Source organism: Eublepharis macularius, chromosome 1 (assembly GCF_028583425.1).
Source record: "Eublepharis macularius isolate TG4126 chromosome 1, MPM_Emac_v1.0, whole genome shotgun sequence".
In the NCBI taxonomy this organism is placed as follows: domain Eukaryota; kingdom Metazoa; phylum Chordata; class Lepidosauria; order Squamata; family Eublepharidae; genus Eublepharis; species Eublepharis macularius.
In genome coordinates, this window is record NC_072790.1 from 220,768,920 (window position 1) to 220,796,552 (window position 27,633).

At 46.3% G+C, this 27,633-nt stretch overlaps 3 protein-coding genes across 9 annotated transcripts in view; 1 reads left to right on the forward strand and 2 right to left on the reverse strand.

Moving 5' to 3' along the window:
• Positions 1–446: 446 nt before the first annotated feature.
• Positions 447–12,190, reverse strand: CENPO (centromere protein O). 2 transcript variants are annotated; one of them, XM_054980909.1, is made up of 7 exons: positions 12,092–12,190; positions 11,088–11,217; positions 7,035–7,189; positions 4,858–4,978; positions 4,084–4,343; positions 2,187–2,358; positions 447–1,473 (listed from the first exon to the last, which is right to left on the reverse strand). In XM_054980909.1, the coding sequence occupies exons 2-7, from the start codon at positions 11,116–11,118 to the stop codon at positions 1,286–1,288; spliced, it is 927 nt and encodes a 308-aa protein (XP_054836884.1). In that variant the 5' UTR covers positions 11,119–11,217; positions 12,092–12,190; the 3' UTR covers positions 447–1,285. The 2 variants fall into 2 exon arrangements, with proteins under 2 accessions (XP_054836884.1, XP_054836893.1); XM_054980918.1 differs by lacking the exon at positions 12,092–12,190 and having other exon boundaries at positions 11,088–11,237.
• Positions 12,191–12,296: 106 nt separating this feature from the next.
• Positions 12,297–14,675, forward strand: PTRHD1 (peptidyl-tRNA hydrolase domain containing 1). The gene is made up of 2 exons (XM_054980930.1): positions 12,297–12,615; positions 14,322–14,675. Exons 1-2 carry the CDS (start codon positions 12,346–12,348, stop codon positions 14,490–14,492), a joined length of 441 nt encoding a protein of 146 aa, XP_054836905.1. The 5' UTR covers positions 12,297–12,345; the 3' UTR covers positions 14,493–14,675.
• Positions 14,676–17,927: 3,252 nt separating this feature from the next.
• NCOA1 (nuclear receptor coactivator 1) overlaps positions 17,928–27,633 on the reverse strand; it is a 364,761-nt gene continuing 355,055 nt past the window's right edge. For 3 of the 6 annotated variants that reach the window (XM_054988465.1, XM_054988447.1, XM_054988456.1), the window contains 4 exons: positions 26,564–26,738; positions 25,625–25,808; positions 23,050–23,139; positions 17,928–19,424 (listed from right to left, as the gene is read on the reverse strand). In XM_054988465.1, the coding sequence (XP_054844440.1) occupies positions 19,254–19,424; positions 23,050–23,139; positions 25,625–25,808; positions 26,564–26,738 (620 nt within the window). In that variant the 3' untranslated portion in view covers positions 17,928–19,253. Of the gene's footprint in view, positions 19,425–19,517; positions 19,575–23,049; positions 23,140–25,624; positions 25,809–26,563; positions 26,739–27,633 lie in introns of all 6 variants that reach the window. The other 3 variants (XM_054988481.1, XM_054988491.1, XM_054988472.1) reach the window with 3 other exon arrangements.

Consider the following 27,633-nt stretch of genomic DNA (forward strand, 5'->3'; position numbering starts at 1 on the left):
GGCACTGTAGTTTTGCCTTGGCTTATACAAAATGTGAGACCAAATTAAAATAGGGAAGTTCTCAAAATTCCAGGAGGAATTTCAAATCCCATTTGAGAGCATGCTGTACTTGTCCTGGGCTACAGAGGTGAGATCTTTGCGCTCAGTTGCTGGTCAAGGAGAGAGGGTTGCTGGGAGGCTGTGCATCTTTCCTCCCAACAAGAGGAAGGCTGGTTCCTTGGATTCTCCCTTTTTAAATAAAATATATATTAAACACATAAACCGATCAGCCTTATAGCATAGCAGGATAGCATAAAACCCATTGAAATTCCTAACGGTGGTAGAAATGCTTTGGCTTCAGCATGGTGACCCATTACGTTGCCTGTTAAGGGATGATTATACATTTGTAGAAACCAGTGAACGGGCAAAATTATTGGAGACTGTGCAATTAAGGGAAGGAGCAATGAAACAGGTAAATATTTGAGCTTTATTTTTGTAGTAATAAATGCTGTACTTTCATCAGTGTGAATAAGAACCCTTCCAATACAAAAATCAATAGCACAAAGTTAAAGCCTTTTCTCCACGTTAAGCCTTCCTACCCAGAAGTGAACAATCTATTCTTGACTATAGTTATGATTTGCAAATCAGCTGAAATGTTTTGATTAAAAAATTAAAAGCAAATGCTTCATGATCTCCAAAACTGCCAGTGTAAAAGCAGCTCGGTCACTAGCTGGCTGTCAGCTCGCTTTTCAGTAACCCACTCAGAGGCAAGTTTCTGCCCACCCTTAGTTCCTCAGGGAGAAGCATGGAGGCTGACTGCTTGGTGGGACATCCGAAGTTCAAGAGACTTCCCACCTGTCCCTAACCGTACAGTTGCAAGCACAAACCCATGGGAACAGCCTCAACAGCTGGAAGAGCTAACACTCCTGTGTTAGCACATTTTGGTTTCATTGGTTTTGGTTTCATTGGAGGAATTTTAGCCAGCAAGAGCTGAAGGTGTACCAGGAAGGCTGCAGGCACAGCTGAAGTTCCTGAAGTTATCAAGAGTCGCTCCAAATGGGAACTAGCTGCTAGACTAGCCACACCCTTATTTGAATGGAGACACAGCTTGAGCTCTGAAAATTAGGTCTCACTACTCCTTGTTTGGAAAGCACAAACTTGTTTATGAAGGAAATAGATTACTGAGCCTTCCTGCAATGGCCTCAGCCAAAGAAAAGACAAGCCTGTCAGTAACACATACAGCAGAAAGGTCTTCTGGCAAGGAAGACCTGCCTGCCCGAGCTCTAGATGCTCTCGGTCTAGAGAACTACCAAGCAGCAGCCTTGCCGCAGTGCAAAGGCACACCTGCCGTGGAAGTGGACGGCTCTGGCGCCACTGCTTGACTCAGGTTTTCTGTTGAGTCTGTGAAGGATCTGAAGACTTTGTGAAGGGGCTTCTCGCAGAATAAGGCTTTGTGACTGGCTACCATCTCTGCCCCCGAAGCCACAGCATCTTCTGTTTGGGGAAAAGAACAAGCGAGTGAGAGGGCTACCCGATCGGTTCATGAGAAACAGTTTGTTTGGTACTCCCTTTCACTCTTTCCCATTATCTTTTCGCTGGACAGCTCTTTATATTGTCCATGAGCCACAGGGAGGGGCACTGTCTGTTGAAATAGTAAAATACATTTTCATAGGCTGACAAAATATACCATATTCACCCCTCAATGTCCAAGAGGCAGATTTGTTTAAAAAGCAACCACCTATCCCATCTCTCTTCCCATGAAAATCAAGGACTGCAGCTTGTTCAGTCTCAGGAAAAAAATAATTGTTTTGCATGGTATGGTGTGCCTGGAGATGCACCTATTAATTCTGCAATGCCCAAACTGGTTGTGAGCAATTGCAGGGAATAAAGGCAACCTTCTCTCAACCTAACCTACCCCACAGGGTTGTTGTGAAAATAAAATGGAGGTGGAGAGAATGCTGTAAGCTGCTTTGGGTCCCCAGTGGAAGAAAGGTGGGGTATGAACGAAGTAAACAAACAGAATTGCTGCCAAGTGTAAAACGAAGGACTCAGACCAATGGCGCTTCACACAGGGCCATGTTTCAACAGTCGGCAGAAACTCAGTGGGGGAAACTTGAGGACAAGGTTCACAAAGGGCGTTAGGTATTTTAAAAACTTTTTTTTAACCGTTCAAGTGACTTTTCAGCCCCACCCTGCAGCTCTCTCACCTTTCCATGCCACGCTGGCCTCTGTCGGGAGGATACACGTTGGGTCTTCATATGTCAGTCTGGCTAAGAAGGGGAAAGTCTTGCCTCCTGCTTCCACTCTGTAACTGAACTCCACCAGACTGTACAAAGAGTTCGCCTGCAAGGGCCCTGCAAGGAGAGCTGCAAAGTGCTCCTGCAGGCAAAGGGGGGGGAGGAGAACGGGCAGAGCCAGTCACAGACACACACATTTCTGGTTTTCAGACGTACGTGACACTCGCGGTCTTTTTGAATTCTAACCTGGCAAAGGCTGCAGGATGTCAGGTGTTAGCTTAGATTTGTGGACTACTTTGCTTTGCTCAGAATTCCAACCTGCCTTATTCCGAGGTTCGCCAGCCGGGTGGCAAAACCTATGCTGGACGCTGCTGTTCGTAAGCCAAGACAGGCAAAACAAACCAGTTCCCAATCACATACTGTGGAAATGGACCAGGAAAAACAGGTGCCGTTCTTTTCGGGCTTTTTGTGAAATTCACATACACGTTGGGCAAACTGCTACAGACAGCACTGACAGAGAACAGAAGACTCCGCCATCCTATCTCCTGGCCTAAGCCTGACACAGGATGACAGGCAGAATAGTTTTGCACTACCACCATTCTTCCCAGAGGGAGGCTCGCTGCAGGGACTGCAATACGTGATACTGAGATGGAGTCATTTTCCTAGTGCAGCTGCTTTCATAACCTTGGGGTTAACCCGGCTCCCTTCCTGCATGGAGCAGGGTCCCATGCACATGGCGTGGCCCTTGAGGTATGGAAGCACCCTGGTATGGAGACGGTTGTTCACTTCTGCTCTCCCATCTGCAGCAGTCCACAGAAGGGCTGACATGGAGCATGGCCTGCAGGAAAGTGAAGGCCTTAGAGAAGGTCATTGGATCAAAGACCTCCGACAGCTGCTCAATCCCGTATTTATGCAGGAAGCACGTATGCTGCCTCTGCACAGTCCTGCCTGTAACTTGTGAAAAGAGCAAACTGTCCTTCCCCTCACAACATTCAGTGCCTGACTTTGAAGTCTATAGCTTTCAAAAGGGGACTTTATTACGGTTATGTGGATAGGAGCATGTCTCAAACCTTCGCATACTCGAGCAGCTCTGCAGCGTAGGAGGCTGAGTCAGTGGCTGCATGAGGCCCCCCAGTGGCCACTTGGCACACTGCAGATTAAGAGCGCACAATGAATGCATATGCAGCATATGCCACAACATTCAAAGTAGTTACATAGCTACTACACAGCATGTGCCTGCTTTATACAAGTGTCAGGGAATCATGAGAGAGGTGCAATGGACTAGAAGCCTGTGGCTGCTTCAGGTTTTGGCTATGTTAGCTAGGGGCATGCAGTTGGTGGTCCCGAGGGCCTAATGCAGCCCCTCCCTCCACGAATTCCCATCTAGACACCTCACATTCTTCAGTACTCAAACTGCTTTCTGCAAAGCTGGTCTACAGGCAAATGACTCTTTAACAACCTCTTCCTCATTATGAAGACTCTGAACTCACCTCTTTTGCATCTCACTCACTGATCCCCTCTGTGACACAGCTCGTGGGCAAATGGGGGCGAGCAGATGAGGTGTATAAAGGGAACACTCTGTTGCCCCATTAGCTGTAGACCAGGAGCATTCACTGTTTGTTCCTCATCTCAGAAGCAGCCACATGCAGACACCTGAACTTGGCTCTTGGAAAACCCTCAGGTATAATGACTGTGCTACCAAGCCACAATAATGTCTGTATTTTGAAAGAGCGTTCAGGTGTAGGAATTCAACAGCTGCATAGGCAAAAGCAGATGCTGCAGCTGAATAAGAGACGTGCCTCTTGTTTCATGAACACACTCGCATTTCTTTGGAGCACATATGAGATGTAAAATATCTTGCTCATACCTGTAACTGCTCTGCCTGGAACTTCCTCCCAGCGTAAGCATTCAAGTGATCAGAGAGTACAGAGAAGAAGCGCTTGACATCTGTCTGTAAATATTCATCAGCTATTTGTTTCAAATGGATGAAGGCTGGGACTGTGTGGCGCTGGATCTGGATGGGATGCTGTATGCGCAGATGCAGGTAATAGGAGTCCAGGTAAGTGCCTTCAAAGGCGGTGCCAATGCACAGGCAGACTCCTTCTCTGGTCAATTTCCCACTGATGCCTTGGAGACAGAAAGATGTCCTTATTCAGCACCGTAACAAATTTAGAATTAGAACCCAGATCCAATGAGTTGCCAGAATTAGCTGCTGCTCTACAAGAAGGGAACATTAACCTGTGAAGAGAGTGCCACACTCTCTTTCATGACTATGGCAAGTCAGTCAACTGACCTCTTACTAGAGATTATCAAAAATAAATAAATAGCTAGCATAAGCGGAGCCCTGCTGGATCAATCCAAATGACCATCTAGTCCCAACAGCTCATTTTCCATACAAGCCACCAAAATGACCCCATACTCGTGGCACCAAGGCCAAAGATAACTCCTGCTGTTGTTCCATAGGAACTGGCATTCTGAAGTACTCTCTCTAATAACGGAAGTTCCATTTACCTATCATGGCCAACAGCTTTTTCCAGAATGTCAGAATTGGATCTCGCCTGGTATGCGTCTGGGTGGTGGCACAAGGTCACTAGCCACCAGGGGCAGGGGCAGGGCATTCAAATGCATCAGAGGGAGGTACCTGTCAGACGAAACATCTTCAGGAGATTCTTGAGATTCTGCACCCTCAATTCCAGGGCGGCTTGGTTGCTGGCCTGGGGAGTTTGAGTAGCACTTTGGGTACCATCTTTGCCCCTGATGAGCTAAAGAGAGACAAGAAAGGTCTGTACAGAGATTTACAAGGCAGCCAGAGCCAGAGGTTTTCCAGGCAGTCAGAGAAGAGGCTTTGCAATGGAGAGAAAGGGGAGTCTCCAGGAGGCCAAAAGAGAATGACATCAACACATACAAACCAATGCACACACATTTAGATACAGGCTACTCAGACAAGTTTTTCTGAAGTAGAATGTAAGCAACAAATGCTTAGTGAGCCAAATGACCGACAGATTTAACCTAGCCAAGAAGACAACACAGACTTGGATCCACTGGAGCGCTTCCCCAGGTGGAAGGATTTCCTCCTGCGGAGTGGGACTTCCTTGCTCCCACTGCAACCCTAAATGCTCCCTGTGCTGTTTCTGTGGGTCCCATCCCAGAGAACAACATTTTGGGGAAGAGCATTTGGGGCTGCAACAGGAGGAGGTGGGGTGAGATGAGAAAGTCACATTTTGTAGGCAGAAATCCTCCCATCTTCAGAAGAGCTCCAGTGGATCCAAGACAATGGAAAGGCAGGACAGAAAGAACAAGAAGGTCAAATGTCATGGCTGTTCCCGATTTCCTCCAACCCGGACGTCACACCTCTGTTTACTTCCTGTTGGACTGGAACAGATTTAAACACACAACTCAGTTCGAACCCTTAACCAGATTCTCACTATGCTTCTCTAACCAAGTTAAATGAGTTCACACTTTCCTGAAGCTTTCACATGACTAATGTAATCACTTGACAGTCAAAAAGCTGTTATCATCAGCTTTTATGTGACAAGCCATCATAGATCGTTACCACTTGTAATTACAGGCAATTATCCAACAATGGCAACCAGGCAGGACGACAACAGGCCTCTCTCGTGGGTTGGCTGGCACCGAAAACGCAGGCTGGAACTCAAAGAATCATGACTCACAATTGCAAGGGGCCATAAGGCAAGATGTTCCAAGCCACTGCTTCAAAGGCAGGATGTCCACTGACCTACTATGTCCCCTCCTCAGAATTCTCCTGGTGCACTCCAGGCAACAAGCACAGAACCCTAAAACAATCAACTAGCTAAGCTGTAAGGGAAAAGATTTACCCCACTCCTCCCCACCTGATCCGGTCAGATTCTAGCCTCATGCAAGGAAAGATTACTTTGTGACTTCTAACATGGCAAGTTCCTAGGGGTTCAACTACATAATAACAACATTTGATTTATATACCACTGTTCAGGACAACTTAACGCCCACTGACAGCGGTTTATAAATTATTATTCTCTCAACAATGGTGGGTGGGGCTGAGAGAGCTCCTAGAAGCTGTGTCTGACCCAAGGTCACGCAGCTGGCTTCAAGTGGAGGAGTGGGGAATCAAACCCGGTTCTCCAGATTAGAGACTTGCCACTCTTAACCACTACACCGAACTGGCTCTCCCTATCCACTTTGCCATCCTGAGGACACACATACACACTGTCGCTCCAACTCATCACCCCTTCCTAGATTTTGCTTTAAGACAGCCTTAAGCACCAACTGTCTTAGCAGAGGGGAAGAGTCCAGAAGGGTGCCTTCATAATCTGATAGGACAGTAGTCTATTACTATGATCATTCTAGGCACTATCCAGTTTTTACTACACTGTCGCCCACCTTGCCTTTTAATTCAGTATTACAGTATTGTTCATTGGATGTCTTATGATATATGAATACGTTCCTTTTAGTCTGTAAACTGCCTCGAGCCCCAGCAAGTAGGAAGAAAAAATTGGGTAATTCAGTAACTGCGGCAGGGCCTTCTCAGCTGCAGCAGGCCAACACAACAGGGGCATCAGATTAGAAATCACCAGGTACGGATGCATCTAGCTCCCTGTATCCAACCAGGTTCTTGCCTTCCACAACCATTTCTGAAAAAAACTCTCATAGCTTTTTACATTCAGCCACTGCAAACCTCTGGATATTCAGCTTAAATTTGCGCCTCTGCACACACACAGTCTTCTTTAACTTCCCCCTCCCATGTTACTCCTGATGTATGGACAAGCATATCCTTGGCCCAGGAGGCAACACACACTTTGCACTTAGCCCAGGATGACTCACATTCAGCTTTGCCTTCATTTTGTCTCTCTGGTGCTTCAGCTCCTGGATTCTTGCTTTCAGCCTAGCCACATTCTCCTCCTGCTGCTCCTCTTCCTCTTGTTTCAGAGCCAATTGGTGGCTACAAGCCTCCAGGTTTTCCAGATGGGATAAGACACCTGTGGAGAAAAAGGAGACAATAGAGAAGGGCATCCAGGGGTGCTTCTGAGTGCAGAGAATACAGGTGATCTAGCTCTGCAGCAACATGATGAGAAATTCTTGTTTATTTATTTATGTTACTTATAGTCTGCTTTTCTCACTGAGAGCCAAGCTACAGGAGACAAATTACACAAGGAGCACGTGAAGGGAGCTGCAATGTTAGCTGGGAAGTTGAGTTTTAAAAGAGACGGGAAGTCTTCGTTAATTTCCCCTCTCTACAGAGCCAGAGAAATGCTGCTCAGAGGGTTTGTTAATTTCCTCTTTGCCTCCCTAAGGCTCTGTCAGTTTCACCTCCCCTTCTAAGAGGGGAATAGGAAATAAACCCTCTGAGCAGCCATCTCCCTGGCTCTGTAGGGAGCGGAAATTGACAAAGACTTTGGATCTCTTTTAAAACTCAGCTTCCTGGCTAACATTGCAACTCCTGTCATGTGCTCCTCCTCATGTAATTTGTCTCTTGTAGATCAGCTCTGAGACTCAAGGCGGATTACATAGAATGGCCAGGAAATTCAATAGAAAATACAACGGGAAGGATAGCAGAAACTGGAAAAGAAGCATAAATCTGATACAGTGCTTAAAAAAAACAAGCAGAAATTCAATACAGAGCTGGAAAAACTTGCTGAACACACAACATAAGCAGATTGATATGGCATATTAAACACAGAAGTCTCCAGCAGGAACATACCTACAGCAACATATGGTACACAGTAGTACAGTCTACAGACTAATGCATCCATCTGAACCATTACCTTACAGCACAGTCCTATTACCTGTATAAGAAAGTCCTCCCGAATAATTTAGTTTTGCACAGTTTACAGAAAACCAGGAGAGTAAGAACTTTCACAATGTCTTCAGGCAGGTCATTCCATAATGTGGGGGTCACTACAGAGAATGTGCATGTGTGGGTATCTGTTGATTTTTCTCATTTACAGGATAGCACTTGCACAAGGCCCTGTTCAGATGAGTGAAACTGCCATGATAGAGCAAAAAGCGAGAGATGTTCCTGCAGATATGAGGGACTAAGGACATGAAGAGCTTTGAACGGGATAGCCAAAACCTTGACTTGAGCCTGGTAACTGATAGGTAGCCAGTGGAGTGATTGCAGAATAGGAGTAACAAGTTGAGGCCTGGAAAACTGCTGGGAACCATTCTAGGTTCTTCCCTGTTCTACGTTATGGCAATGGTAGGGAGGGGGACTTTTATTCCCCCTGGCTTTTCTTGCTCCTGTCTTCCCTACCCCGTCTCTCTGGTTCTTACCCACTTCCCGCTCCATTCCTGTCACTTTTAACCTTCTTCCTCCCCTTAACCACACACTTCTTTTATAGTAGGAATTGAGTCCAATGGCACCTTAGAGACCAAGTTTTTCAAGGTGTAAGCTTTTGAGAGTCCAGAGTATTTTGTCTCTCTCTTCCTTCCCTTGTTCCACCACCCATTCTCCGTAACTCTATTCCCATATTCATCCCATTCTATACATGTCTTTCACCCATTGCCCACCAACCTTTGTGTCTTCCTCCCTCACCTCCTATCTCACTCCATTGCTCTTCCTCCCCACTTCTGCCTTATCTTTCCCCCTCTCCTTGCCCATCTGTCTTTCTGATGGTTGGGCAGTGAAGCAGAGGGGAGATGCCTGTTCTGTGCCCGCAGATGCTTCTTGACTGTCCAGTCATTGGGGGATGTGGCAGGGGCTTGCCACGGTGACAGGGACAAGTGAGGTTTCCTCCAAGGTGCTGCAGGAGCCTGTATTTGCCACTGTGCCAGGGCTTGTGATCAGTGGTGTCTATAGTTTCTGCAGTGCCAGGGACTGAATTCACCAAAGGGCCAGGGAAAGTTGAGGCCTACTCCTAGGTCACAGAAGCTGGCTTTTGATGCAGCTAGCAGTTGGAACAGGCCTAGTTCCTATGGCAAGCTTGTCCAGTTGACCACTGGAGGTCTGCACTTGCCAGACATGATGTAAGTGTATTTTGGGGTACTTTAAACCCACCCACCCCTGATTTTTTTAAAAACTTCAAGGTATTTGCAACCCTGAGCGGGGCAGGGGGTCCCCCCCAAGGTTGATGAAACATCTTTTCTGTTCCCAAGTGGCCCCAATCTGTAAATTTAGAGCCAGTTTGATGTACTGGTTAAGAGCGACATGACTCTAATCTGGAGAACCGGGTTTGATTCCTCCCTCCTCCACTTGAAGCCAGCTGGGTGACCTTGGGTCAGTCATAGCTCTTCCAGAGGTCTCTCAGCCACACAGGGGGATTGTTGTGGGGATAACAACATACTGTGTAAACCACTCTGAGTGGATGTTAAGTTGTCCTGAAGGGCAGTATACAAGTAAAAGTATATAAGGCTATACGAAAATCAAATGGGCTAGGAGGCTGCTTTAATAAAATGGAAAGGACTGTGGAGTATACTACTGTGTACAGCACACTTCCAATTGCTGTATTTATTATCCTATGTGATTTCTGCACTGTTTAATTTATCATTTTAATACTTATGCTTTGTTTCTGATTTCTGGGGACTCGCTTCCTCAAGGCACCTATTGGCACTAGTGCCAGCGCTTCCACTTAGAGTTCTATCCACTTTCATATTTACTTCACTATAAAGTATATATTTTTGTATTATTGCTTTGAAGTGGTCTTTGTTCATATTACTTTAGTTAGTTGGTCACGGTTTTTGCCTAGGTTGTACTTTCCTCCGGGATTCTCTTCTTGGTGGTTTTTTGTTTCTGATTTCTGCAATCCTATTCTTATCCCACTCTGTTGATTGCACTGATTTACACAGTGTAATCTGCCTTCAGTTTCAGTGAAAAAGGTTAACTATAAGTAATGTAAATAAATAAATAAATGATATAATGCAGGCCACAGTAGACCAAGAGAGAAGCACAGCAAAGTGTCAGGGCCAGAAGATCATTTGACGTGTGTGTGTAGGTTTGCCAACACCAATGGGCATATCTCTCTGAGAATGAACCACCATTGAAGTTCCCTACAAAGGAATTTTTCAGGGCTCAAGCAAGTCTTACACATGGCATCTCCAGCAGTGACAATCTCTGAAGCAGAGGAGGAAGATGCTCCAAGGAGAAAGAAAAAGAGGCAATGGATTCTTTCAGATCCTTATGAGCTACAACTGAGGTATAAGATCCTGCTCCTAAATGTATCTGCTATATATCAAAACCAGCAAGATTCTTTGTGACTACTACCCGTTTTAGGAAGACAGTTGTAGAATGATCCAACTCTAACAGCTAGCAGCTTTACGCTATTTTCAGCCAAAAAGATGAAAGGAGTGATAAAGCAAGACAAATGAACAACCAACACCTTGTACTTAGTTAGAATTAAAGAGAAATTGCCAATGCCTCTATGGTTTTGGTTAATGAAAGTGGTAATTGTTCCTCAGTTATGGGAAATGCAAATGCTCTCTTGCTTGGTTGTTGTGGGTTTTCCGGGCTGTATTGCCGTGGTCTTGGCATTGTAGTTCCTGACGTTTCGCCAGCAGCTGTGGCTGGCATCTTCAGAGGTGTAGCACCAAAAGACAGAGATCTCTCAGTCTTTGCGCACCTCACTGAGAGATCTCTGTCTTTTGGTGCTACACCTCTGAAGATGCCAGCCACAGCTGCTGGCAAAACGTCAGGAACTACAATGCCAAGACCACGGCAATACAGCCCGGAAAACCCACAACAACCATCGTTCTCCGGCCGTGAAAGCCTTCGACAATACATCGCTCTCTTGCTTATTTATCAGCTCAGGTGCTCATAACTTCCAATTCCCCCTCTAAGGGAAGAAGACTGGAAAGTAAACAGCTGCTGTTAGACTGAAGTGAAATCACACTGACCCTAAGTAGAAAAGAATGTCACCTGAATTCCAACACTCGCTTACTTACCATCCCTCAAGGAGGTTCTAGATGCTTCCATTTTTCACTTCCAGTTCTTAAAGGGGAGCAAACAGAAACCACAAGATCTCCTCAGTTGATCCAAGATCAAGAAACACAGCTGCTCCTGAAGAATTATAAACTGAGACAAAGGAATGCTTAAGGAAGTAGTCCTCTTATCCCCAGAACTGAGACAGAATTAAAATTAGAACACTGTAAAGTCCAAAAAAACATGTCACAACATATTTTCACTGGTCCTCTATTTTCATTACTGGAAGGTGAGGGAGATTTGAGTGCTCCCAACTTTAATGCCTGATTTGTTTCCATTTATTCTCCAGCATAGCGACTGTCCAGTTGTCAGAAGGACATTAGTAATGAAGCCACTTAATCAAGAAGTCTCTCCCTTTAACTGAGCAGGTAACCTTAGACAAGTCACAATTTCACAGCATTACCCTCACAAAACAGATCTATTTTACAAGGCTGTGGTAAACTATACCTCGAACTACCTAGGGCTGGTCGTGGCCATCACATGCTCAAGCGACAGTTGTTACATGGCTGGCTTGGGTGTGGCAACTTCCGTCACCCTGCGCTCAGCAGCTGCTTATGCTCGGCTGGACTAGGAAGCCCACAACGCCCGACACAATCTTCTGGCCCAGCTACCTCGCGAGGTAGTTGTTGTCAGGACAGAGTGGTGGAGGGGAGAACCCTGTGATAAACCACCCCGGGTCCCGACGGGGGGCGGGGGGGGAGGCAAGGTGTGACTAAAACATAAATCCAATGAGCCTCAGCCTAGGCCCAGGAGAGGTACCCCCCGGGCCTGTTACTGGCACTAGCAACCACATGGTCTCTCTGGGTGACCTTGGGCCAGCCACACCCTCTCAGGCTAACCTACCACACAGGATAAAGGAAAGAGAGAAGAACGATGTAAGCTGACTAGGGAGAAAGACGGGATACAAGTGAAGTAAATAAAGAAATAAACCATAATAGCCAGCCAGCCAGCCCACCCCGTGACTCACCAGAACCAGCCTGCCGAACAACACGCGCGCACTCGAAACTCCCGGCCTATATAAGCACCGCCTTTTCCCGACACACCCTGCGCACCTCACTTTTCTTCGGACGCTTCCGCCGGAACCCGCAGAGACGGAAAAGGTTTCCTTTACGGTGAGAAATGGCGCTTCCCAAAACAAACGCACGCCTCGATGATTACAATTTATTCTTCCGTACACCAAGATGGCTGTCCTCCGTACGCTAACATGGCTCTTTAACCGGGATGCCACACCTCGCATGGAGTGACGTAAGACGGTGCCCAGTTTCCCAGAACGCCCAGCGTATTCCGTACGGCAAGATGGCCGCGCGCGCGCTGGTGCAGTACGTGGTCCTGAGGGGAGACCTCCGATGCGAACCGCTCTCGTGGCCGTTGGGGGCCCTTGTCGCTCAGGCTTGTCATGCCGCCCTAGCAGTGACGCATGCGTACTACAACCATCCTGACACCGGCGCGTACTTGGCCCAGGGCGGCAGCATGAGAACCGTCGTGCTGGAGGTGAGGAGCGAGGGAGAGAAAAGGAGGCGGGTCCGTCCTATCAGAACGGCGTGTTCGATCGTTGGAGTCGTCTGTGCTGGGAGGCGGGGCTTCTCTCGGTTGCCCGGCAACTGTGGAGACGGATGGGCTTGGCTCTTCCCAGTCAAGGTTGGGGTGCGAGGAAAGGGAGGGGGCAGAAGCCGCGCCCGCTGCCCCTTAAGGACAAGGGCAGTCTGCTTGGCCCAAAGGATCAAAAGGCGCCGCTGGGCCCGGCCAGCTTTATCTAACAAGAACGTTGCATGTGCAGTTTTTCTGAGGAAGTGAGCCCGGATTCACAAAAGCAGATGCTGAAATATATTTCGTTACCCTTTTAAGTGCTACGGGACTCTACGTTTTATTTTGTAACATGTATCATCTTAGGTGGGTAGCCATGTTGGTCTGCAGTAGAACAGCAGCTTTTGAATGGCCCTTAGAGACCAACAAGACTTCCAGGGGGTAAGCTTTCCAGAGGCAGAGCTCCCTACTTCAGATACCCTGAGATATGTTAACGTTATCTGAAGAGAATACCTTATAGAACAGGTAGGTAGCCGTGTTGGTCTGCAGAAGAGCTAGATCTGGGTGCAGTAGGGCCTTAAAAGGCCAACTAGATTTCCAGGGTACGAGATTCCCAGAGTGGAAACTCCTTTCCTGGAAATCTAAGTGGCCTTTTAAGGTGCAACTGGACCCAAATCTTGCCATTATAGAACAGAACATGTAGGCATTCACATCTGAAAAGGCCTGGCTCCTTTTCTCTTTGGTTCTGCCATGCCTGCCCTCCCTCCTGTTGCTGGTGGCAGCCTGGCTGCTTCTGGCCCTTTTTGCCTAGAGATGACGGAGCTGGAATGTAGGAGATGAGTAGCAGGTACACACCGAGCTTTTGCTGCCTCCCAATGAATCCACCTGCTGTTGTCTGCCATGCCTGGCCTGTGTGCACAGCCTATAGGTTCCCCCACCCCATTTTGCTACTTGAGATTTTTTTAAACTGGAGATCTTTAGCCAGCAAAGAGTGAACTCTTCTACTGAGCAACGAATGGCCCCTCCACTACAATGAACACACACAGCCATCGTGATGAAGGGACTCAAATCGTGCTCTTCTGCAGATCGACGTGGCTGAATCTGTGCTATGTGGAGAAATGCTCCTCATATATTTTTTATCACACCCAAATTTTTTTTTTACTGGTCTGTGAAAGAGAGAGATGGCTTACCTCTGGTCTGTCATGCTTCTTTCTCCTAGCCAAGAATTTCTGTGTAGTTGGGAGTCGTAGGATCACCAGAACTGCTCAGCCGTGTAGGGTTCTCTGCCCCAGGTTGGAAAATTCCTGGAGCCTAGGAAGGTATAATGCTATAGAGTCTACTCTCCAAAGCAAAAATTTCCTCTAGGGGAATTGATCTCTTGTCATCTGGACCACTTATAATTCTGGGAGAACTCCAGGCCCCACCTGGGGGTTGGGAAACCTACAACTATAGGTTATTAGATGCCTTCCACAGAACTGGAATGATCCTGTTCCATAGATGTAGGCCAGTTCTGTTAACTTGTCTGCAGGAGGGGTCCAAGTGAATCTCAGATGTTTTATGGTTCCGGTGTGCTCCAGTAGAAGTGGTCTCCCCCACCCACCCCGCCCTTCTAGCTTGTTGTTTGCTTGGAGTGCAGTCTGATTCTCTTTCTCCCCCCCCCCCCCATTTCATAGGCACCAGATGAAAGCGCTTTGACTGCATTAGCAGCAACCCTGCAGCAAAACGGGATTGATCATAAAGTGTGGACAGAACAACCTGAAGACATTGCTACTTGCATTGCCCTCCGCCCCTACCCCAAGGAAGAAGTGCACAGTCATCTGAAGAAATTCAAGCTGCTGAAATGATCTTTCCTCGGGCCGTATACAGATTTGACTAGGAAAGACAGCTTTTCTCTGGGACTTTGCAATGTACCAGGGTCACTGGGAGGCATGAAAACTGGCTGGAGAACCATGATCTTGTTGCTTGTTGCTGCCAACTATATTCTGTCAACCAAAATGTTGTTGTAAAGAGAATTAAAGATGAGCTTATCCACAATTTGACGTGTGGTTGAGATTTTCAGTCATTAGCACAAGCAAACACCCTGAGGCAGAAGTCTAAACATTAGGAAGAAGTGGTCCCTCAGTGGAACAGGCTTCCTTGGGAGGTGGTGGGCTCTCCTTCTTTGGAAGTTTTTAAGCAGAGGCTAGATGGCCATCGGACAGCAGTGCTGATTCTGTGAATCTAGGCAGATCGTGAGAGGGAGGGCAGGAAGGGTTACATCGGTGCTTAGTTCTTGTGACCTGCGAGCCAGTTTGGTGTAGTGGTTAAGAGCGGCAGGACTCTTATCTGGAGAGCTGGGTCTGATTCCTTACTCCTGCACTTGAAGCCAGCTGGGTGACCTTGGGTCAGTCACAGCTCTTCCAGAGTTCTCAGCCGCACCCACCTCACAGGGTGATGGTTGTGGGGATAACAACAACATACTTTGTAAACTGCTCTGAGTGGGTGTTAAGCTGTCCTGAAGGGTAGTATATAAATCAAATATTATTATTGTTACATGCCCATGCTAATGCCGATCACCACCTTGGAGTCAGGTAACAATTGTGTGTGTGTGTGTGTGGGGTGGGGGGGAGGTAGGTGTAAATTTCATGCATTGTGCAGAGTATTGGACTAGATGACCCTAGAGGTCTATTCCAACCTCTCTGATGCTATGATTCTTAGGGGTATGCTGTTATAAATAAAAACATTCCCCCTTGGGACTTAGTTATTATTAGTGTTTAGTATTATTAGACATATTAGTGTTAAAAAGATTTTTTTCTGCCAGGTTTAAGATTGGCTAAGGAGAGTGTCTCTTCACTGCAATGTGCACAGCCCATTTCTTTACAATGCACCAAATGTTCTGCATATGACAACTGCTCATGTAGCACCATCATGCATCTCATAGCAATGGGTGGTCCCTTCTGTGCAAGTCCTTGTGGGCCCCCAAGCTTGTCAATGTATATTTTATACAGCAGATTGTGCAGCTTGACTGGGAGAAAGGGACTAGTAGAGAGAATGCTGCCAAGCCTGAAAAAATGACAATGGGCTTTTAGATTTTTCTTAAACGGGTACTTTATGGGCAGCGAGAACAAAGCTTGAATACTAGTACTGATTCTTGGGCTATGGGCAGGGCATGGTGTGTAGGAGTAGTTCTGCAGGATCAGACCGAAGGTAGGTCCCACCTAAGTCCAGCATTTTAAACAGTGGCCACCGCAGAAGACCTAAAAGCAGGGCACGAAAGCAATGGCCATCCACTACTATCCCCCCCGCCCCTCTAAACTGGTATTCAGATATAGCACGTTTGAACATAGAGGTTCTAGTCATATATGTGATCTGATGTTAAAAGTTCAATCCTGAATTTTTAAGAGTCATTTTTAGGGGCTAGGTAAAGAAAGGACGTAAAGCAAGGGCCGAGGAACAGCCAGGCGCACAGGACCAAAAAACAAGACATTTCACAGAATAAGCAGCCTAGGCAAGAATGGCCTCTGAGCTGGCCTTCCAAGATGGAACTTTTTATCTGTTGTTCCAATTTGATAGCTCCCTAGAAGCTTCTTGACTCTTGACTATGTGTGTGCCAGGAAGAGGAACGGAAAGTATCCCAGTGTGTCATGTACATCTGAAGCAGAAAACCTTGTACCTAATATAACCCTCACCAAAGGACAGATAACCAATCTTTCCTGCAAGACCTTAAAGGAAGGCAATTTCTTTAAAGTATTTCTGTGTCCTCCCCAGGGGTCATTTTGTAGAAAAAGAGCTGGAGGAACTCATTTGCATAACTCATTAGCATATGCCACACCCCTTGGCATCACTGGAAATGCGTCATTAGCACAACTGATTTGCATATGCCACACCCCCTGACATCACCTATCCTGGCTGTTTTGGACCCAATCCTGGCCATTTGGGGCTGAAATTGGGGGGCTGGAAATGGCCGAAAAGGAGCCCAAAATGGCCAGGATCGGGCTGCTGCTGAGCAGCAGGTGATCCACCACCTGTCAGAGGCCTGCTCTGGGCCATTTTGGCCCCAATCCAGGACAAAATGGGCCCAAAATGGCAGGTGGGTGGGGCCAACTGACATGTGACCTCTCTGAGAAACTGCCGGAACTTCGTTCTTGTGCGTTACCCCACGAAATGAGCCCTGGTCCTGCCAAAATATGTATGAAGTTTTACTGCAAAGATCCAGCACTTGCTTGCCACCTGGCTGCATGTTTGTAAAGTTTGCATGTCTGTAAAGTTTGGTGTAGTGGTTAAGAGCAGCAGGACTCTAATCTGGAGAACCGGGTTTGATTTCCCACTCCTTCGCTTGAAGCCAGCTGGATGACTGTGGGTCAGTCACAGCTTCTCAAAGCTCTCTCAGCTCCACCCACCTCAAAGGGTGATTGCTGTGGGGATAATAATAGCATACTTTGTAAACCGCTCTGAGTGGATGTTAAGTTGTCCTGAAGGGCGGTATATAAATCCAATGTTGTTATTATATTATTAAAGGGGTCGTAATGCCAGCCCTGTGTGGCAGCACCCAAGAGTGCAGAAACAGGATCAGGATATTTTACTCTGGCTATATGCGGTTTACGAGGCTGCTGTGCTGTTCCCAATAAACCTGAAATGGTGTCCAAGGGCTGCCAAGAAGCAAATGCGAGCCTTGGGATAGATTGTAAAGTTTGAGGCCAATCTATGCTCTCCTTTGATATTTCTAGTGAAGGCTGGGGGGTGCCTGATCTCTTGAGTGAACATCCGGATCAGAGGTAGCAAGTGCTCTTAAGTGGGGCTAGCTAGGAGCTGATTTGGTTCCCGGCTGATTTGGTCCCCAGTCTGAACATGTGAGTATTTTACTGATATCAGCCAGCACAGTGAAATTCTGCTGTCCTCCTGGTAATTCATGACAATGCACAGCTATGAAAGGGGAACTTGGTTTCTGTAGGACGTATCCAATAATTTGTAATCAGGGCAAATAGCCCCCGCCCCACCAAGTGCCTGCTACTTTCTTCAGACCTCAGCAACACCCCCCTCCGAGTCCTGAACTTTAACAATATTCAAAGACCAATGAAATATCCGTGAGAGAACTCAAGCATGTCACTCCAGGTGTCAGATCTCAGCTGTTCAGAGGGGCCTTGAAGATCCTCTTGGTTATCTTGCCTTAGTGGAGATCACTGTGCGTTGACAACACTAGCTGTCTCTTATTCCATTTCCCCTCCCTGTAAAGATGCTCCTCCTCCAGCCCACAAAAATCCCTGGTTGTCCTTTCCAAGCAATAATGCAACATTAGCCGCCAACTTTGTCTCTTTGTTTTTTAAACTCTTGCAAATTCAATTAACAAAAGCTACACAGTTTGTTTTCACACATCAACAAAATTTCAGAAAGAGGAAGAGGAAAGAAATACCCCCCCCAAAAACCAATGCTATTTAAGAGTAACCCTCAACTAAAAAGAGAAAGAAACCAATTTATACAAGAGGTTTTGAGCTATTTACAATGAAAGGTTTGAGAGGGCAAAGAATAAGCTTGTCTCCCATTCACAGAGAATCGCCTTTTTATTATAATCATCATAATCAATATTAAATAGTTTCAAGCTACCCTTGGCTGTTAAACACAATCAAAGCAGAGAGAACTGACTGCTTAATTTTAATCGGAAAAATGTTTTATCTACAATATCTGACAGAGGGTGCAACTCACCCCAAGCGTCTGCTGCTCCTTTTCATTTTGATGAGGCCTGTGGGGGCAACTTCAGGGCATATCTTCCCCCCCCCCACAGGTCCCATAGAAATGAATGGGATATTCACAGCAGTGGAACATGGGGGGGTTGCTCCCAGAGCCGCCTCTTCCTTTCCCCTTTAAAAATATTGCAATTATCCCCCAAACGGTACTTATTTTCTTTTCAAAAATTATTATATTAGGGTTTTTTAAATGTTCCCTCCCACCCAGTTGTCATATACACAGAGGGCCTCTTTTCTCACTAAGGAGCTGTTCTATATACCAGCATAAAACATGGAAAAAATGGTGGGTCAAAATACTCTGTTATTATTATTATTATTATTTTTCTTTAAAACTGACATACTCACAATTGCTAGAAAAAGCTGATTGCACAAACAGATTTGGGGGGGCGCAGCGGGCGAGGGGGTCCTTTTTTTTTTTTTAGGACAGCTAAAAACATTCCTTCTCAGAGAAGAGACAAGTGCCATTGTTCACCCAATTCCTGCTTCGTTGAAGACACAAATCAGTGACAGATCCAGCTGAAACTGAGAACTTGGATCCTCCCCCCCCCCCAGTGCCTTCCCTCACTCTCGTAACCCCCTTTCACAAGTAACCTCCATTTGGGATAAGAAGCCAGCAACTGATTACAAAAATAAGGATCATCTATCATTTTGGCTCAACCGTTCTGTCTTGTCACTTTGCTGACATCCAACACTTAACAAAAAAGAAAGAAAAAGAAAAAGGGGGAAGGAGAGAAAAAACTTTCTTTTTGCTCCAAACACTACGAGAGCTGAAGAATGGCTGCAAGTTTGAGATATCAAAAATCTCAGAAAAATATATAATATATATATATTTATATATCTCTGTATGTCTTATTATTTAAATTTCACATTCCTTTGAAAAGCGGGTTATTCAGTCAGTAGCTGCTGAAGGAGGCTTTTCTGCTGGGCTTGTGGGGTCTGGGGGCCCGCCGAGCTCTTCTGTGAGCCCACTGGGCCTGGCTGGTTCAGGTAAGGGTCTCCCCCCACCAGGTTGACTGTACACTGCACATCAGCAAACACCTGGACCTGCTGCACCTGCTGGGACATAAGAAAGGAGAGAGGCTTTTAGCCAGCAATGGGAAAGGGCCCCCTGGCTGACCGAGCAGGTACTACGGTTAAGTGGAAACTCACTAGAGAATTCCTCTAGTCTGTAGTCACCACAGAGTAGAACTCTTCTGTCTTCTTGCCCTACAAAAAGAAAACCGCTGCACTCATTTGGATCCGAGCTCTGAAAAGGTTCACATGTTTTGCATTAAGAAAAGTAGCAGCAATCCTGAGTCTCCAGACACTGGTGGGGACAGCAACCTGAATTGATAATGGGGAGCCCTTCAACCCCTCTCGATGCCTGACAGTGACAGCTGTTAGACAGACATGATGTAGGTAAGAATGCAACTTCGGGGATTCTGTCAAACCAATTTCTAAGCAGCCCAACTCTCGGGTTCTGTCTCATCCACTTTTTCTGCACCTCCCACCCATACAAATGCTCGCCCGTTGGTCTCTTTGGAGCCAGGAATTATGGGATTTTGCCTGACTCTGAAACCAGTTCTTTAACCTGTAAAATAGCTGAGCAGAGATTTGTTTCCTCACACTGTGAGTGTGTGCATGGGGTGGGGGGGTTAACAATAAAGGAGGGGCTTACTGCTGGGGCCACAAAGTAACATCCAGTCCCCTCCCCCTTTCACTTGCTTCCTTTCCTGGGATCCTCAGCATCTTTTTTCAGCTTCTAGTATTGCCAGGAGAGTTGGATACCCCACAATATATATTACTGTCTCATTTCTAAGCATTCCACATTGTCCTAGAATGTCACAGACTAAACAGAGATACTTAAAATATCTGATGTTCTTTATACCCACCATTCGATATACTCCTCTGGTCTGATTTCAGCTTTGTAACAGATTACTTAGAGCCACCCCCCTACTCCTTTTCATCTTGGAGGTTTCACAGCTCCAACAGCCTCAAATCTTTGCCTCATCTGTATGTAGCAACAAATGCTGGCTGTCCCTAGACTATTCCTTAGACAGGATAATTAAACATATAAACACTCCCTTCACGAACATGGCCCCTCAGTTCAAGAGCCTGGGCGTTCCTTGTTTGAGTGTCCAAGTTGTCAAGAACTCTGCTCTCGCTGCAAGGAAATGTTAAAAACTAAAATTCTAATCTCGGTTCAAACCCAAGAGTGCATTTCACCTGGTGGTAGCTGTTGGACTTTAATTTTGCTGAAGGCGAGTGCAACACAGTGAACCCAGTTTGTATGGCTATCCCATGGATGAATCATTCTTCAGTTGAATTATGGGGGCTTGCAGAAGTTAGACTGCTTAAAACTGTACAAAATAGTTATGAACACTGCCTGCATTACACACCCATTCCCCTCATATGCTTCAAATTTATGAGCAGAGCTAGGACTGCAATCAACAGCGGTGTGAGTTCATACAACTGTGTCACGTCATTGGTTGAAGTTCTGGGATATGGGAGATTTGAAGCAAGCAAAACTTTGGAAAACTCCTCTCCATCAACCCGTGCTGAAAGGGGATGGAGGTCACATGAACCAGTCTATGGGCTGGATCCAGACTAAATTGTCCAATGGCAGAACGGAACTTTTCTGCCTCCCCTGTCCCTCTGCAATCACTTGATCTCCATGAAAAGCTGCTGCTGGAAAGTAGGGTGTGGGGAAAGCAAAAATTACCAATTTAGTCTGGATCCAATCGACTGACTACAAGGATATTGTCATATCGTACACCATCATTGCTTGCTGAACACTGTGGATTTAGTAATGCCAACTAAACTCAGGAAGAAGTTTCGAAGTTTGGCATCTTGTCCCAAGACCCATATATAGAAAGGTTAAAAAGTTATCTTTGTAAATGTACTTTTCCTGGCTTACTTAAGGCTTTGTTTGCCCTTCAATTTGAGACAATGCCCTCCATGTATCTGGGAGAGTGCAGTTTGTAAACAGATTGTGTGTCTGAGGAAAGAAGGCAATAGAGGATGCATGATCTCTTCTAGTGTCCCATCTAGGAACCTCTTAGGAAGTCCTCTCTCATTATTTATTCCTTTATTAACCCAAAGGGTTAATGCAGAACCCATTGGTTTTAACCTTTAAAGCCCTAAACGGATTGGGACCAGCATACCCGAGGGACCGTCTCTCCCCGTATGTGCCCCGGAGAGCGCTTCGTTCAGTGGGTAAGAACTTACTGGTGATCCCTAGCCCTAGGGAGGCTAGTTTGGCCTCGACCAGGGCCAGGGCCTTTTCGGTCCTGGCCCCAACCTGGTGGAACTCTCTGTCTGAGGACACTCGGGCCCGCCAGGATCTTGTATCATTTCGGAGGGCCTGCAAGACGGAGATGTTCCACCAGGCTTACAGTTGAGGCCAGCGTCAGGACCATCATTGAGCCTCCCACAGGTCTCCGGTATTCGAGTACAGCTCGTGTGTCTGTCTGTCTCCTCTTTGTATGCTGGGGGCAGGAATGTGTAGCCAACCATCGGAGGTTTTTGTATATATATGATTTTAATTGCTGAATTTTATTGTAAAATTTGTTATGCGATTGTATTTTATGACTGTTGTACCCCGTCCTGAGCCCACTTGTGGGGAGGGTGGGTTAAACACCTAATAAACTAAACTAAACGGGATTCAAATCTGGGTGCCACAAACTGGATTCCTTGATAGATGTTTCAAAGGACTCTGATTAAAGAGCTCAACAAATGTTTGCTGTCCTTGGAATTACTGCTATTGTGGTAAGGCTGTTACCAGATAAAGTTCTCGCTATTAATTCATACCATTGTTAAACCACAGATGGACTTTGAAAAATCTCTCCTATGTGAAAACACAGCTGCCCTAACAGATCTTAATTGACCTCCCATAAATAAATATAGTTAGCATTTTGGGGCAGTTTGCCCAAAGTATATCTGCAGCTGAGGGACAGCTGAGGTCTCTTTCAAATACATAACCAGATGAAGATCTGGCTGATCATATTTCCTATCAACATGTGAAGGAACCCAGTTACACTCAAAGAGCCTAGAACTGGTAAAACTGGTTTTATGCAGCATCTACTTTTCCAATCCCACTTCTTTTGCTGAGAATGATACTGGTTGTCATGTTGGTTATGTGGGTTGGATTTCTGACAGTTATATGCTGGTTGGCAAAGGGTTTCACATTTGAGGAGAGGAGAGGAGCATGTCTAGTTTTGGACTGCAATATGCAAAATTGACTTGCCATTATAACCCGCCCACCCTCCATTTTTACCAGTCTGCTCTTCCACAGATGTCTCAGGCACCCTGCATTACTCTGAAACTAACACTCAGAAGGAATTCTACTCATCCAGGGGAAGTGGCAAAAGAAGCCTCTCACACTGCTGTTTTGGCAGTTGTCTTGCATCACTCAGGGCACTAGAGCCGCTGCCAAAAACAGTGCCCTCACACATCCAAACTGCAAGGCCAGGTAACGCCTGATATCTTGCCATCTCCCATCAAATTCAGTCCCAGCTAAGACAATCCTTGGGATGGTTTTTCTGGACCAAAGCATCCCACAGGTTCACCATCCTGCTAGCACTCTTACTACACACTCATCATTTGCAGGGGAAATACAATGGAAGGATTCCTGAAACGACCAAGACAGTCATTTCAGATTTCCCTGAATACCTGATTCAGGGCTTAGGAAAGTTTCACTGACCTGTGCGCCATCCGCTTCCGTTTTCAAAAGATCAGAGGAAGAAAGCTGGTTGCAGTAGAGGCCTGTAGGTCTGAGAGCAGGGTCATTTACCTGAAAAGAACCAACACGGAGAATGCAGAGATTATTCGGCAGCCTTCCGTCTCCACCTTCTTTGAGTAGAGGTAGAGGAGTGAGAATGAAGAAATGAAGGAATCTAAAGACTAGTTTTGCTACATGATTTCCAGATTCCACATTCTGAGCACTATGGCAAGACCATGCTGTTGACAGCATGGCCATCAGAGTATATCCTCATCACACTGAAGGCACTATGACCCCACGCTGCTAAATAACAGAACCAGACTTCTCTAACCAACTGCACCAGAACAGTAGTTCAGAAACATTCAGCCCATTTCTACACCAACATACTTAAGCTGATTTACTAGTTGTTGTTCTCAAGCAGCCTTGAGAGCTATTGGTTGTGATAGGGGAAAGGGGTGCTAGGCAGGGCTTTTTTTCAGCTGGAACACGGTGGAACAGAGTTCCGGAACCCCTTTGAAAATGGTCACATGGGCTGGTGGCCCCACCCCCTGATCTCCAGACAGAGGAGCTGAGATTGCCCTCCGCGCCATGTGGCACGGAGGGCAATCTCAACTCCCCTCTGTCTGGAGATCAGGGGGCGGGGCCACCAGCCCATGTGACCATTTTCTCCGAGGGCAACCCACTGAGTTCCACCACCTCTTTTCCCAGGAAAAAAGCCCTGGTGCTAGGGATGTCTGAATGTTCCTTAACACCCTCACCAAACTATGATACTATGATTTTAGGGATTCTTTTGAGATAGTCATGACAGCTGAATTGGCATAAAACCATTGGATGTGTAGCACAGATATGGCCCTAGCAGTATTAGGGAAAGCGATTCAGTCCTGTAGGCAGAGACCCAGAATCTACAGATTAATTGAAGATCTTTCCCTTTGGCCTTATTTCTACTTACAATTATCCTGTTATAAGCACTCAACTCCAGTACTGGATTTATTTACACTTCCAAGGAGTGAATCAAAAGGGGCAATTTACAGTTTCTCAGAAAGACCCATGTGACTAAAGGAGGCTGCCTTATACTTAAAGTAGAACATTTCTCCATCTCCATTTCTCCATGGGACTGTCTGTTCTGAACTGGCAGCAACTCATCCAGATTTCAGATAGAGAGGAAGGTCTTTCCAATCACCTGTTTATTTAACATTTTTATATCTGCTGCAGTATATAAAAACGTAAAGAGTATCTTCAACTGTGATTAATAAACTGGAAATCCTAAAACAGTATTTAAAAATGTTTACATCCTGTTACAGGAAAAGGAAAATATTACTAATACTAATAATGCTAATACATACTCAAAAACTCAAGTAAATACAAATGCCTTCTGCTGGAGCCTGCTGGGAGGGAATTCCAAGATTTTGGCGCCCTCACAGAAAAGGCCTCCTCTCTGGTGCTCACCTACCTGATGATTTCCTGGATGATGATGATGATGATACCCTGCAGACAGGTTCACATGGGATGAGCTGATTCTTCAGCCACTCTGATCCCTGACTACATGGCTATCTGGGATCCCTTATGTGGAGATGCTAGGAACTAGACCTGGGACCTTCTGTATGCAAAGGATATACCCTACTACCGAGCCATGATTCTTCCCCCATTACAGTTTGTTAAAGAAAACGAGCAAAAAAGGATCGAACTCTCAATTCGTATTTCACAGTCATCATCGCAATGGACACAATGCAGAGCTTATGATGGCAATTTCACCTTTCTGCCTCCCTCTTATTACCTACTCTCATTGTAGCTGATGTACCAGAGAATGGGGGGAAGAAGGTATTTGCAACATGCATGAGCATTCTTACATTCACACTGGGAAACCTGCCTTAAGAATTAAACTTCAGGATTCCATAAAAAACCTTCATTGTGCAAAACCAGCCTTCCCATCCCTCCCAGATCCTGCTCCTGTACTTCAGACTGTAATTTTAAATACGGAGAATGCAAAACCCCCAAAGCAGCATTACAGTACACATGTTAAGACCACATAACTCTTGCTTTTTTGTTTGGAACTAGATCTTTGGCAGAATGCCTTGGAAATCAGATCGGCACAAAACATCTAAAACTGAAATGGCAATGGGAAGGTGTGATTTGGAGGGGAGAAGTGCTTAACACTTCTAGTGCCTGCTGCTTCTCCTCCTTCCATGTCTGAGGGAGAAAGAAACACGTGAAGAATGGTGCTTGGTGGAAGAGTCAAGCACTCCAGCCCCACCCACTGCTTTCCCCCAACTGTGTGTCCCCCCCCCCTTCTTAGGTTTTCTCACACAGATCAGGATTCCCAGCCTTAAGCTTATCATGGAACACCTGGGTTGGTTTCGAAGCAAGGACTGCAGTGACTTAATCCATTTAAGGTAATTGTTCTTCAGCATCTAGTTGCGTACTTGGTGCCAACCAGTTCTTACAGTTAGCACCATGGCATGGCCATGAGTCTCAGGCTCTTTGTGAGTGGGGGAATTAGGCTGGGAACTGTTGAACTGAGTCTCTGGAGGACTAGGAAGATACTGCTGGATGCACTAACCTGCTCTGAGCACAGCGGGTTCATGCCAGGCATCTGGAGTGAGCTCATTGGCATCTGACCAGTCATTGGGTTCATATTCTGGACGTTGGCATTCCCTCCAGCCATGGAGACTGTGATGCTCATGTTGTTGTACATTCCCTGCTGGGTTGGTGGGGGCTGGGTTTGCCCAGCTTGGCCAAACACACTATAGACCAAAAAAATGAGAAGGGGCAGTTATAGATAGGGAAGAAGCGGGCGGCTACACAGTTTAAGTCTCAGAAATGCATTGTGTGGGATATACACTTACAAACTCTCACATAAGTCCCATATTTCCATTACTATTGAGGAGGTGCTCTTGTGACTCTGCTGGCAAGAGTGGCCACCTGCACAGGTCCTTCTGTGCTAGCTACAAGGAAGTGGGAAGGAAGCCCCTGAACAACCCTCTTAACAGCAGCCTTGACAAACACCAACTAGAGAAAGTTTCTGTTAAGAAAGATGAATGACTGTGCAAACCACGATTCTACCCTGAGGTTTTTGAATGGCAAGGCTCTGGTAAACCCAGGAGAGGAAATCTTAGAGGTGCAGAACATGAACACCTCAATGTGTGTGACATACAAGGAAAAGCTGAACAAACTGGGTGCGCTGAAGTCTAGACATTCATATAAAACAGGTAACAGTAACAGGCAGGCTCAGGGCCGTAACTAGTCCTCCAAGGGGCACCTCATGGGCTGCTGGTTGCCAACTGAAAGACAACGGTGCATGGAGTGGCCGCTGCAGCCATAGGACTTGCTAATGAGTGGGGAGACTTCAGCCCACCCCCTTCTGGAATGTGACCCTCCTGTAAAACTACTTTATTTATTGCCAGGGCTCTAAAGACTGCTTGTGTCTGTTGCTGAAAAGGCTTTGCTATAGTCTGGAACTTGAAAAGTAGGAGCACCTACACCTCAGAATTGTGCTTACTTGTTATTCCCCATGGTTCCTTGCTGCCAGGTCTTCATGTCTGGTGACTGGTACCCAGGTGTGGGTGGGGCTGGCTGGAGCATGGGACTCTGAGAAGGAGGGAGCTGTGGTGACATCAGGGGGCTGCTGGGACTGAGCGATGGGGCGAAAGCAGCCTCGCCTTGTTGACCCATTCCTGGGGAACAAGAGAGCAGCAACCTTTAGTTTAGACCTCTGCTATGGCCAACTACCAGGCAATTGCTTTGCTTTATCTTCAGACAACGACGGCCAAGACCAGATGGAAATCCTGCCATACCCTGGTGGTTCAGTGACCCTGAATTCCCTGCTTGTCTGAGGAAGCTGGTTATGCAACAAGCAGTCCAGGAGCTGACTATCACCAGAAGAACTCTACGGTTGAATTTTTCCCATGGGGCTCATCAGGGCCATTGCTTTTTAATGCCAGAATAGTACAGCCTGGAATAGTACAACTAAAATTAACAACTAACAAGAGAATAAAGTGGAAGTGGGACAACAGAGATATCAGGATGAATCCTAAGAGAATTCATGGCTTCTCTGTTGCTGCCCTCTGTGCTACCTGAAAAACTGCTTCTGAGGGCCAAACTAGACATGATGGTGTCCATGGATCCGACAATCAGGCATGGCAAGGGGAAGTCACAGGAATCATGATCCTCTCCTTGTGTAATTGGAACTGCTTTCAGCTTGCACAAACGCATTTCAGGATCCCAACACACTGTATCCCAATGGTGTAGACAGTCCCTTCTTTTGTTCCACTAATTTCTGGTTAAACAAATTCTGTAGGTTTTTGATCTACTACAACAAAATCTTGCAACCCCTCTTTGAACAGAGATGGATGTGGAGATGGATGATTCCCCCTTCTGCCTGATTGATTGATTGGCAACATCTGAACAAGTTACTGTCTGCTTCCAGTCAGAGACTATCTTTGTATAGAGCGCTGCTGAGGCATAGGGGCTAAGAAAGGGGAACGAGAAAGCCCTTAGTTCAAACCCCAGCTGTCCCAGAAGTTCACTAGACAGCCTTAGGGAAGCTGCTGTCTCTCATCCTTGACTCCT

Coding starts and splice junctions, on each gene's coding strand:
- CENPO (XM_054980909.1), bottom strand. CDS start 11,118: ATGGAAGCATCTAGAACCTCCTTGAGGGATG. Junction 4,344..4,857: donor GAAGATGTTTCGTCTGACAG/GTACCTCCCTCT, acceptor TCTGTCTCCAAG/GCATCAGTGGGAAATTGACC. Junction 2,359..4,083: donor TCCAGGCAGAGCAGTTACAG/GTATGAGCAAGA, acceptor CTTTGCCTGCAG/GAGCACTTTGCAGCTCTCCT.
- PTRHD1 (XM_054980930.1), top strand. CDS start 12,346: ATGCCACACCTCGCATGGAGTGACGTAAGACGGTGCCCAGTTTCCCAG. Junction 12,616..14,321: donor TGAGAACCGTCGTGCTGGAG/GTGAGGAGCGAG, acceptor CCCATTTCATAG/GCACCAGATGAAAGCGCTTT.